Source organism: Numida meleagris, chromosome 3, assembly GCF_002078875.1.
Source record: "Numida meleagris isolate 19003 breed g44 Domestic line chromosome 3, NumMel1.0, whole genome shotgun sequence".
Classification (NCBI taxonomy): Eukaryota; Metazoa; Chordata; class Aves; order Galliformes; family Numididae; genus Numida; species Numida meleagris.
Window position 1 is genome coordinate 83,156,657 of NC_034411.1, and position 13,575 is coordinate 83,170,231.

At 36.2% G+C, this 13,575-nt stretch overlaps 1 protein-coding gene across 6 annotated transcripts in view; it reads right to left on the minus strand.

The window, feature by feature from the left end:
• COL19A1 (collagen type XIX alpha 1 chain) overlaps positions 1–13,575 on the minus strand; it is a 195,941-nt gene that overhangs the window by 80,757 nt on the left and 101,609 nt on the right. For all 6 annotated transcript variants that reach the window (XM_021391914.1, XM_021391915.1, XM_021391916.1 and 3 more), the window contains 2 exons: positions 9,037–9,090; positions 8,279–8,314 (listed from right to left, as the gene is read on the minus strand). In XM_021391914.1, coding sequence (XP_021247589.1) covers positions 8,279–8,314; positions 9,037–9,090 — 90 coding nt within the window. The remainder of the gene's footprint in view (positions 1–8,278; positions 8,315–9,036; positions 9,091–13,575) is intronic.

Consider the following 13,575-nt stretch of genomic DNA (forward strand, 5'->3'; position numbering starts at 1 on the left):
TAAGTCACATACTGATCTGGAGGTGTTACCAGCCAACAAATCTACTCCATAGGTCATGATTTTCACTGTGGCCCTTCTAAGCTATTTTGAAGGTATTTTCCTCCTTGGCTTGCTTCTCCCACATGTGGGGAAATCAATGCCCTCCTCTTGAAAGAATGGGCTATTGCTCTCAGTATGCAGAAGAACTGAAATACAAACATCTTCCTAACAGCCCAGATGGCAACACTGTTAATTTCCCAGATAAACTAGTTTATTTTCTGTCACTGTCCCACTGTTCTGCCTTAAAGAAGATCAAAAAGAAGGATGAGGAAGAGAGAGATCTTAAAATTCAGCTGTGGTGGTTCTCCCTCATCCACAGGATTGCCCATCACTACCTACACAGAAACCCACAAAGCATGATAGCAGACATTACTGTATACAAAGTTTTGCTAAAATTAGAAAAATGGTACAGGAAATTCACAAATGGATTATTGTTATTATGTTACCATTTTAATGAGGAAAATTAGACTATCACTTATTTCAAATACCCATATCATCAACATTTGCAAATGCAACCTGGTCTCCCTCACATTCTTACTGAAATAAGTTGGGTTGGCAATCTGTAACATTTTTGTCCTGTTATTGCTACTGCTGCTTTGGTCTCAAGTTCAAAATGGAATAGACCCCTCCCCCCCCCCTTTTTTTTTCTTTCAGGACTGCTGCCAGCGCGTTTACTTCTGTAGGAAAGGAGACAGCACTTAGGAGCAAATATTTAAAAATTTCAGACTGCAAGAAAACAGGTTCAGATATATTTTCGTGATAATTTATTACTGACACAAACAGAAAATGGATTCTCACTGATCTCATTACTCTTGGTGTTTGGTCACTTCTGTAATTCTCTGGTAACATCACTTGAAATTTACTTTGCTTGAGAAATGATCATTTCAAAGGAAAACTGGAAGACTAATTTCACAGAAGTTCACACTTCATGAACCTAGTACTTTTAATAGACCAGGGTTTATCTGCCGAGCAAAAAAAAAAAAAAAAAAAAAAAATTAAATTCCTGAAGAGTAATTTGAAATGACTCTTTACATTGATATCTGCTGTGAATAGAAAAGCATATGGAACTATTCTCTAATAATTCCTCTAACGAAAGACATATAAATCACATTCATGTCAAGTTAGCAGACTGTGAGTTTTTGAAAAACATAAATCTTCTGTGAAGCCAAGACATGAAACTTCACTTGTGCCTTCAGTATCAGTATTACTGCACACAGAAGATAAAAAACTGATTGAAACTGCTAAAACATCTTCTATTTCACTAGATAGAGTAATCTTCACGGGATCTGCTTCCATACTTAAAAATATTTCATAAAAAATAAAGTTTTAAAGAAAATTATACTGTGAAATCTAATGTATATCTTTACTATAGGTATCTACACTATATCTAATGCAAAAGAACTAAACTGTTCAATACTTTAATGAAACTGAATTTTTTTTAAAGTTGACAAAATTCATATTTTCCTTAGAGGGCTACATACAAAAATAAGATATTTAGAATAATAATAATAAAAAAAACTGTCTAGACTTTATTTAATTACAAAGTATAATTTATAACTTAGCTTATAACATTACCTGAAAAGAATGAAAAGATAATACTAGCTGAGACACCTACTGGGTATGGGAGGGAGCATTTGTCCCTTCTCAAGTAACACAAGTCATCCACAGGAGGTGAATCATTTGCAAAAGCCAAGAAAAGCAAAATTTGGTATGTGAATTTTTAAGAAGAATCACCTGAAACACTGCAGCCCATTACAACAGCAAAAACATAGGGATAGGTTCTATGATAAAAATCATAATTCCCAGGAAAAAAATGAATTGCAATTTTAGTTTTACAGAAATAATTACAGAAGCTACAAAAGGGAAGCTGAGTAATCCGCCACTGATGTTTGTTTACCAAGGGAATAGCTAAAAGTGACCGCAGAACTTGCCTGGGCCTGAACCTAACCTGCACCTTCCCTCTGCAGACAGCTCCACGCTGCACTTGTGCTCCAGCTCCCTTCAGCTCGATTTAACCAGCCTCGGAAGCCAACATTCCAACTATCTGTTTAGTAAGCAAGTCTTGGGTACTTCTGTCTGTGGCCGACTTAAGCCTTGGCTTCTGCATAAACACTTGGTGCCATATGGATGACTGTTTCATAACTCTTGAAAGGGATAGGTTCACAGGAACGTACAGACGGACACTCGTTTTCCTCAGGAACTAAAAGCAGCATATCGAGTGTCAAGAGAAATAGTTATAATATATTTTACAAGACACTGCTGCGCTACCTTCCCTCACCTGTCACTCCTCTGACACGACATGCACAGACTTAAGCTGTGGATACCAGAAAGAGGGAGCTGCTTAGCCAGCTGTATCACTTCAGAAGACAGCCACTAGCTTCTCAAACCAAATGCCACATTTTGACAAGACTGTCCACCAAAAAAGTATGGTCCCTGCTCTTTATTCTCTGAGGAATCCTTGATTATGGTACAATTTATTAAGAAACAAACATATTCCTGAATTATACCCACACGAAATGGGTATATGTAGGGAGAAAAGTTCAAAATATATAAAATATATAAAATATATAAAATGTATTATAATAAATTTGAAAAATACTAAAGAAGAGAAATCTAGTACTTATACAACACTACAGAAAGTTAAAATAACAGATAAAATAAATGACATCATAAATAAAGGGTGAGAATCAATCATGTCTTTGGACTACTCCTATAAAACTACTACCAGAACTAATGAAATAAATATATATCTCAACTTATGTAATGTTAATTGACTTCATGGAAACATATACCAACTTAAATCCTTATTAAAAGTACTTAAATATACATGTGTTGTAATTAGTGATCTGAGCCACTAAAGTGTATTTGTATTTATAATGCATGAATCAAATATACTTAAAACTTCCTGTGATTACTAATTTCAGTAAGATTCCACATAAAGCCTCTATTTTATTTTATTTTTTTGCAGCTGAGCATATTTTGCACTGCAGAGCTGTTTCCTTCTTCTCTACCTCATCACGCCAGAAAGATAAAATTGTATTAATGAGTTTCCATATCTGCGTTAAAGAGACGTACAGAAACACATGGGCTGTAATTCTAATCCCAACTCTATTAACTATAGAAACAGTCAGGCATATATCTAAATTCTGAATTCCTGCTATTGCCGTAAAGAAGAAAACTTTAGGATTTTGGTAGAGATTTCCTGTTAAATGACATTAAACAAATTTGATCAGCTCTAAGTGTATTTTTCAAAGCAATGAACTTCAGATCTATGAAATTCCCACTTGAAACTGATAATATAATTTCTGCTTCTTAAAAGTGACTGTATTATTTTCCTGTTTCATACTTTGGCATATGCTCATTCACTTGACCTGTTTTTACATTTGTTGAGTATTTATGAATTCTGCCATATACACTAAATTGGAGTATCCTTCATTCATTAGAGAAGCTACAATTGCTATACCTGTCAATCAATCTCTTTTAAAAAATACTGTCAGATTTTTCCTCTGGGTACTGATAACTTCATTTTCTTCTGCGTGTTTTCATGTTGGAGGGCAGAGAAGTCTTACTACACTTCTAAGCAAGACAGGATTTCTCCTCAGGAATTCCCGAGCCCTTTTAGACACAGGGTCACTCACACCACTTAGACTTTCACAATTCCTGCTACTTGTGGCTACAGGCTTCTATAGATTAACTATAGATAACTTCATGTGGACTCAAGGACTACCATCCAGTTGTTTGGGAATCACTGCAGTAAAGCATTCATAACCTTTTTGTAAAGCTCATGCTGCCCATGATTAGGACAGGACTATGGTAAGGGTCTGTGTGAGGGAGGATGTTCTGGCCCTGCACAGCGCTGCCTGTGCTCTGGTTCATACTGAGATCAGCAAGAATGGTAGAGTTTGTCCAGCTTGTTCCATTACTGGGTGACTTCTGTGTAAATACATGTGAATAGAAGAGCTGCACAGGGCAGCAGAGCTCTATTGTCCTTTGTGATGCACTGGAAGACAGACGACCTGGACCCAGCCTACCAGCTTGACCAAAACAAAATCCTTTTGAGTATTTCCTCCCTCTGTGTTCCAGTGCATTTTGGAGATAGCTCTAATGATGTTAATACATCCTTATTCTGACCTCTCTTCCTTCCCCTCCCCACAACAAAATAATTCATTTTCACTTTGATTAAAATACATTAATAATTTTAACATTAAAAAAAACATAAAAATTACAATAATGATATAGAGAATACATTTATGACAGTAGAGATGACTGAAACTAATGGAACATTTTAAAACTTTGATTTAACAAGACTCATAACTGAAACACTGATGTCATGTTTTGGCTGTAACAACACGAATGGTCCTGACAGAGTTTTTGTTCACTGACATATGAACCTTGATATTATCTGACCTATTACTTCTCAGCAAGACATCTTCCTTTCCTGGTCATATATTGTAGAAGTCATGACCACACAGAAGTCACACAAATAAAACAACTCTGAAGACTGGATTTTCCCCTAGCTGCCACAATTCATGTCATTCATCTTCTTTAAGTTCTTGCCAATAGAAACCCATGACTATTTACAGTGGCAGAGAGAGAAAGACTTCCCACTGGGCCATATATTCCCAAAGTGTTGTAATCTGTCTCCAGACTGCAAAACTAATTCATATTCAGTCTCATCCCTTCTGTCAGTTAACAACTACAAAAATATTTCAGTGCTTCAGTTACTTCCATCTCTCTGAAGACTTATGTCTCCTTTTTAAAAATTTACGTTTCATTTGTATTAAGTTGAAACATTTGCTAAATGTGAAGACAAACATCAGCGACTGTATCAATGCACTGCCATCTTGCTATGCCAGAATCAACTGACCTGAAACATTTGCATAGCATTTTATAATCAAAGAAATGTAATTCGTTGACAGTCCACTTTACAAAATGTACAGAAAGTGTGAATTCAGTCAACCTGAAAACTGTTTGTTTTTCAGCACTACTAACCTCTGAATATGACTTTTAGGAAAGCCAAGTGCACACAGTTGGAACCGGAGACAATAGAACTATTTGCATTCAGATCCTCTAGAAACAGGTATAACATAACCAGGTGCTGTTACTGAAATAGATGTAGTTGCTTTTCTATCAGTTACATAACAAATGTTCAAAAAATACCATACAGGCATTGTCAATTCTTTTTCCTATGTCTTATCCTCAAGAGTATCCTACTGCATTTCAATGATCCCTCTGAGGTCTGTAGGAATCTATTTGAAGTAAGATCTACTCCAATCTGTTTCAGTAATGATCTTAGAATCAAGGTTATTTAATAGGAATATTTCACTGTTAACTAATTCAACATACATTTTGACTGAAGGACGTAACTATAACTGGCCCTGTTTATCTCTAGTGAGACATGAGCTTCATTAAGCACCAATCTTGGGCCATAGTACTAAATTATCTCCAGGAAATCAGGATATTGGATATTTAGGTTTACTCATCCAAAAACAAATACCATAAACAATGTAATTTAATTTTGGAGTCTTAGAACATATTTTTATGGTATGGGTATGTAGTTATATCCTTCAATGTAAAGGAAATCTTTGCAGCCATGATCTTGGAAATTAAGAGAGTGAAAAGATACAGACTAATCAATAACAGCATGAATGATAGTTCTTGTGACATATATTTGGGATGTAGGTTTATTTAGAAGTAGTACAAAATACTGACTCTAGAGTAACTATGCATGTGCCGTTGAATAACAGCCTGGGAATTCAAGAGTTTTTTGTCTTCATTTTCATTTCTGCCACTCTCTTTTGCATTGTTTTCACCTGAATGAACTGTCCTTACAGAGAGGTTCCTTCTCATTTCAGTTTGTGAGTAAAATCACTTGGATTCAGACAGAATTTATTGCTTTTATAAAGTAAAATGCCCTGGAGAGTAATAGGGAGAATTTCTTGCTAGGCCTTGTACATGCTTGGGGCACAAATCATTGCAAGCAAATTAAAAAAATCTACTGTCTCCATAGCACTATCTAGCCAGAGTACAACTAATATACAGGTCATGGAATCATCACAATTTTCTTCTCTGCTGCACAGGTACATATCAGATCCTTGCAAATAAACTGTGTTAGATCCATACTCAATAAATCTTTTTTGTTACTTGAAAGTCAAACTAATTGCCATGTCAGATCTCATTGCTTTTTGCTGCTAGGTTACAATAAAGGAAACAAATGAGCTAGTAAGAGAATTTGCAAAACTTCCAGAATCCGATACACACTTTTTCTATAAACAAGGAGAAGAGGGTACTTGATATATTTTTTTTCCCCTGTGAAAAATGTAGAAACAATAAAAGAAACTAAATGACTTAAATGCTGCACTGTGTTAAGAACCTTCTAAGTGGCTTTCCATCATTGCAACATTACACTTTTTCTTTCCAGTCTGTGCTTGTTATGCATATCTGGTCATTATGTAAGACACCAAGATTATATAGATGTCAAGACCATGACATATAAACATCTAACTCTGCAAGTATTCGAGATGACTAACTTCTTTTCTGTACGAAAAGAACTTTGCAATCATGAAAATTCAAAAGGTGTACCATTAAGCTGTTACTAAAATTATTTCAATATCTTTCTTTATCAATAGCAGCAGTAGTGTGTAAAGGAAAAAACAAAGCATATGATGTGCTTCATGAAAGAATCAAATGTATTTATCATGGAGTTATAGGGCACCCACAGTAATTTCCAAGTGTTAACCTATGAACTCTCAAACATTTCTGTGTTTGCAGTAAACTTCTCCCTGTAGTATTGTAATTGCCTTGTTTTGATGAGAAGGTAGTTACCGAATGTTCACAACTTTAAAAACATGCTTTGAAATTGAAATGGGTAGTACTAGATGAAGAATAATTCACATTTTTCAAGAACTGGTGAAAGCAATTAACTAATTTAATATAATGACTATCTAACTACAGCGGCTAACAATGCACAAATAAAGAATTCAGCATTGTTTGCATCTAAGGGGATAAATTGCACTCCTGATTCAAAATACTTTGTTCTGTATGCAGTAAAAAATGAAGACTTCACCCTCTCCTCTAGAACAGCATTTGGGTATGTGAAATTCGGCTGTTACCGCTCTATCATCTTAAAACCTATGTGAAATCATGAAAACAGTATTTTAATGGCAGCTAATTAAAGAGTCGTAGTCTGTCTTCACAAGGGAAGAGAGTATGATACAAATGGCAAGATTATGTGATTACATTAGAATTAGAAAAATATAAGGTGACATAAACCATTTACATGAAAGAGTTACTAGCTGAAGGAGGTTGGGAAGAACATGAACACACAACGGAGCAAGAGGAACATCTCTCTGAAGGACTTGTCAGATTGAGGGGCATTAGCATGTAGGGGTATTGGATACTTTACTGGATACAGTGGAAGTATTTTTTAGGATTGCACAAGAGTTAATATGGGATGTTTAATGGCAGAACCAAAGGCAGGGAATGCCTGGGTGCTAGTAACTGGGTAGAGACCAGAATGAGGGGCAGCCTCTGGCCAGGCTGCGTCAGCCCATTTCCTGTAGGGATGCACATTATGTATATATTTCCCACTCATCATGGATCAGTCAAAGTGTAACAGCATAAGGCTGCTGATGCTCTTTGTGGAAATGCTGAGTGCCCGTATGTGCTGACCTGCATGGCCACACAAGTATATGCATTATATGTGTTTTTATGTACCTATTGGGAACACATGCTCAGTCTCATTACCAGCTGACCTGGGGGCATGGAGCTGTGACTGCCTCAGCTCTATCCACCTTCTCCACCCTTAACTTTCTCACAATAAATTGCTGTACATCAAATCTGAACATGCTAGATATACACTACTATGTCATACATGTGACATTGCAGTCATAATGAAGTACTTAATAAAACAACCGTTCAATAGAATTACAATGTCTTAAAAGGCATCAGTTTGTTTTGCAAGCTTTTACTGAAAAATGGTTTTCACTAGAAATATCAAGTAAATTTATCCTTGCTAATATTTGGTGGGAAACATATTTTAAACATGCTTATTTTCTTTGCATTTATACATTTCCCTTTTCCCTGCTTCACAGTTCACATGGTATACGTACAGACATTCTCAATAGAGGGGCTTGACTGTTAAATTAAATAATGAAAGTATTTACATGGCAAATAAGCTAAAAATGGCAGCATTTCTGAGTGATTTCCTTTCTTCTGTTATTGTTTTACGCATACTCACACTTAAGGCAGTTGGTCCTGGAGGTCCTGCATCTCCCTAGTTAAAACAGGAAAGCAAATAAATCAGTAGTCTCTTTAGTTGCAGTTTTTAACCTCTAGATGTTTTAGAGGATATGCACCACAGAATAAGTAAATTCAGTAAAATTATCAAACTTATCAAATTATCTTTGTTATAAGTGAGCAGAGAATTTTTTTGGGGGTAGTAATTTCATACGTATACAAAGTTTACCACAAGTTAAATGGAAAAACAAAACAAAAACAAAAAATAGGCAGGCCTCTGCATAAATGAATCAGTTTTAAAAAAGCAATCCTGCAAATACATTTGCATATGTTAAATTACAAGCTAATGCTTACATGCTTAAGGTGACCTCTGAAGCCAATGTGACAGCTCCCATATAGTAAAGACATCTGACTACGTAAAATGTTCACAGAATTATCTTGTTGAGTACTGAATCTCACTGTAAGACCTTCAGGTGCAGTCAAGCAAACAAATCAGAGAGCTCCAAGAGAGCAATTCAGAACACATAATTTAGGATTCTGCTCTGAATTGCTTTCAAAAGCAGATTCTGTCCCTTCTGTGGTGATAAAACATGCTCATCTTGTGTATTTACATTTAGTCAGTACTCATATTCTTTAATCGTTAAGATAGACAAATGACAGCAATGAGTGGTTCATCACACATAGGTAGGGCAGTGTATTACTGAAGAAATACCATGCACACTCACATATCAATATAAGCGTAGAAGTAAAAATGCATACCTTTTCTCCTTTAGGACCAGCCACACCAGGACTACCAGGGTCACCTTTTAGTCCCTGGGCAAAAGAGAAGAATGTGTATTTGTTGACATCCATGGAAAAGTGTTGGACAAAATGCTCTACTGCTGTGAAGTAGTATACATATAGGTAGCTCCAAAAGTAATTTTTCCTGTTTATTTCCATGGAAAATACAACAGATACAAAGAACATAATAACAGTGTTTGATAGAGAAAATTCTCAGTTACAAAACACTATTTTTCAGCACAGTCATCATCATTACCTATGCATTTTTGCCAGCAATGAACAAGAGTCTGAATGTCGTGCTCATAAGAATCTGCAACAGTGGAGGTGATTTGCTGTCACTACTGCTGAAACACACCACCCACCACCTCACTGTGCTCACATCCAAAGTTTAGTCTCCATAAAAGTTCAGCAAGTGTCGATGAACGTCAGCAAGTGCCATTTTTTCCTTATGGAAGAATTCAATCATACAGCTTTGCTTCATATGTACTTCCATGTCAGATGCCATTTTGCCAGACTTCCCCTCTGCTGCCATCTGTTGTATGGCAACAAAACGTAATGAAATATTGTTGGGAAGGTTCAAACTCTACTGTCATAGCACCAACATCTGCCTGTGATACCATGGGCCAGCATAATGAAATAGGAGGCATTACTTTTGGGCAGTGCTCAGCTAAATAGGCTTCAAAGTATTAGGAAATTAATAATAACATAATCTCGGAATTCTTTATTTTCATTATTTTATGAACAGAGAAATATTCATTGAAGATGACATATGTCTTCAACAGAAAATTAAATATAGAAAGCCAAACCATCTGCCTTGATTATGCCCCATTAGAGCAAGGAGCATGTAGAAATGCAAAGTTCTTTTGTGTTGTCAATAGGTACATATCTAGTGTAGTCAATAAAGATAAATAGGATGCCAGCCTCATACCAGAGGTAGAGGTGGACAGAGCGCTGTGGTTTCTATGTTTCAATGAGCAATGTTGAGCTGGTGAACTGCAGCAGGGTACAACTCAGAGCAGCTGCCCCATACTCCAACACTATTTTTTACCAGTTTGAAAAAGGAATTACCAAAATAATCAAGTCCTTCATACCTCTCTCCCCAGTTTTGCCTTCAGTTGGAGAAGCATAAAATGTTACCGACTCCTAAGCATTACAAGTGCAGAAATTTAATGATACAACTATTCATAGAATCATAGAATTAGCTAGGTTGGAAAAGACCTACAAGATCATCCAGTCCAACCATCCACCTACCGCCAACAACCCCACTAAACCATGTCTCTCAACGCTATATCTAAATGTTTCTTGAACACCTCCAGGGATGGCGACTCAACCACCTCCCTGGGCAGCCCATTCCAGCGCCTGACCACTCTTTCAGAAAAGTAGTGTTTCCTAATGTCCAGCCTAAATCTCCCCTGGTGCAACTTGAGGCCATTCCCTGTTGTCCTGTCACTAGTTACAAGAGAGAAGAGGCCGACCCCCAGCTCACTACAACCTCCCTTCAGGTCGTTATAGAGAGCAATAAGGTCTCCCCTGAGCCTTCTCTTCTCCAGACTGAACAATCCCAGCTAACATGTCTCACCAGAAGCACCCTAGAAATAAATACTTTATCCCTCATAATCTGTGCAGTCTTTTTGCTGCAAAGTACCTGGAAATGCGAGAGGTTTTGAAATATATTCAGGAAATTCAAGTCACTCTGAAGTAAGGAATGACTTTGCTTCTGATGTTGGAAAAACCTATAAGGAACTGCTTAAGCTAAGAGGTCCTTCCTGTGCCTTCTTTCTGATGGCAATTTTAGAGATGTGCCACAGAACACTGATGATGTGAGTCAGTGAGAGCTCTGTGAGTTCAAAGATTTTCTTAAAAGCCAAATAACAATAATGTAGGCAGTACAGGCAGTACAGATCATAATTAGACACTTAACAAGTAGGCCAACATACTTACTACCATGGAGATTAAATGGGTCAAGGATAGAAAAGATTAATCTACATGTGAATTAGGGTTTACTAACTTAAGTTCTTCCCAGCCCCCTTTTTGCCCTTGCAAACTCTGTTCCTTGCTTAGCAATAATTGGAAAGATAGAGACAATTGGCATGAAAATGATAAGCAACATCTGTGCCTTAGTGGGTACAGAAACATTAAATCAGTGAGTGTTCTAAATACTGCATATTTGTGCAACTTCACTTCCTGCTAAAATTACATTAATTCACCATCTGGAAGGAACATCATTTAGAACTGTATGAGCATTTAAGTACCCACTTTGGATTAAATTTGTGGTTGTTGTAAATACCTCTGATTTCGCTTTGATTTGTCCTTTATTAAGCTTGCCAAATATGTAATAGTTAAATCAGAAATAGTTTTGCTGTTTCAACTTAAAAATGTAACAGACATATGGATTCAAAAACCAAGCCAAAAAAATTTCTTTCTTGTTATGATTTGTACATTTATGACATAGTCTTGATACTGTCTCCATTTACCACATTTTACTTTTCACCTCCTTATGAAAGACTGCATGAAACGCTCCATATACTGAAAATCCACCAATGGATTTTTCAGGTATGCAAAATGTATGGATCTGGCTCAAAGTCAGTGTTAGTGAATCAGCAGTGCAACAACAGGTTTTAGCTTAAGGAATAGTTCTGAAGTTGTATATTCACAGAAGAAAAAAGATTGGGGAAGATAAAAATAAATCTGCAACTCACAGGAGATATAACTGTGTGTGTCTCTATTGAAAAGACAACTGCAGGCAAAAGATACTGAACTGAAGCTGTGCGCTGCCATACCGTAAGCATCATTTTTTCCTAATTGTTATGTTTATAGCTTTTAGCAGTGGACCTCGGTGAGGTATGCACTTTGACAGCTACTGCAGAGATGATGACCACAGAGGTCATCCTCACATAAAAAGGACAAGGGAAACAACATATTTGACAACAAGCCTTTCAGTGTTTGGAGCACAATTTTTCAGTACTTAGAAAGATTTCTGCATAATGTACTTATTCCACAGTATTTGAATTAGTTTTCCTTTGCAGTTTATTTCTCCAAGAAAGATAAGTAATATTAGAAAAAAAAATTTCCCCTGAAGTTATCCCATTAGAAGGGTTTCTTGTTCTATAACACGTTATATATCTTTTAAAGATATTATTATCTTAGAAAGTTCCAGACATTGTGAGCACTTGGAAAAACACATCTGGTACTATATCATGCCTGTTCTTCCCTATGGCCACCCTTTTAAAGCTGCTCCAAGGTTTAGTTGCTGTTGACTGTCTCTGAAATGGCATAAGAAATAAGAATCCCCGTAGTATGTAAAATCTGTAGCCCTTTCTAGCACAGTACAGTACAGTATCCTGTCTCTGGCAGAGACCAGAACAGGATGCTTCAGCAAAATGGATATAGCTATCTAAACAGATTTAATTGGGATGATTTTTATTAGGCTTTCAATTAGAAAGGCTCATTTTCTACAATATTTTAGGAGACAGAGGTCAGTCTTGAGAGCCACATGCTAATATCTATTGATCTAAGAATTCTTTTAACAGATCTGTCAATTTCAAGAACTGAATAAAAATTTCAATAGCTCACATAAGAAAGCATAAAGGAATTACTAAAGTCTATCATCATCTAATTCTAGCTTTCCCAGAACAATGCAACAATGAGCATTTACAAGTTCATGAACTTATTAAAACTCCTCATTAACAATCTTCATGTGGTACTTTTTATCTCCTGTAAGGAATGTAGATTTGTATTTCTACAGGTCAAAATAAACATACATCAAGGTCCCTCTATGGATGCCAAAATGTAGAGTAAGTGTTAGGACATGCATGCAGGAGGCTGACCCAATGATAACAAGAAAGCAACATGAGAAATGGCAGAAATGAGAAACACAAGATATAACAAGACAGGAGACTGAGTGTAACAGAATTGCTGACCAAAGGAGAAATTACTGGAACAACTATTCAACAATACCAATAAGAATATAAAGTCAGCAAAACTAGGTACAACAGGGGAAAGAGAAAACTAGAGGCAAGCTCTTTGTTTAGAAGGTGAAGATGGTGGTGTTTCTTCTGATGTAAGAAATTTAAAGAAAAATTTTAAGAAATTTTTGACAAACCTGTAACTAGATTTTTTTCTGATACTATCTTACTCAAGTCTTAACCAGCCTACTAAATCAACTGGATTAAGGAGAAGAACACAAAAAACCAATTCTGCCTTAAAACTGTAAAAAGGAACATGGCTATATATTCTTAAAATGATGAAATACTATTAATGGTGTCTCAGCAGTACTGGCACAAAACACAAGAGCTTTTCTATTTAAGTTTTCCTTTTAAAACAGTGACAATCTCGTACAATACCTGCTGTGCTCTGGAGTTCCATGGAGAAGAGAAAATAACTTAGTGATCTGAAAAATGTTTTCCTTGCCAAGTCTGAGAACATTTTATTTGTTCAGAAGAAGTGTCAGGTATAACCAGAGCCAGAACACTAAACAGTTTTTCAGTTCCTATGGTTTTAGTCATTTGGATAAGATCA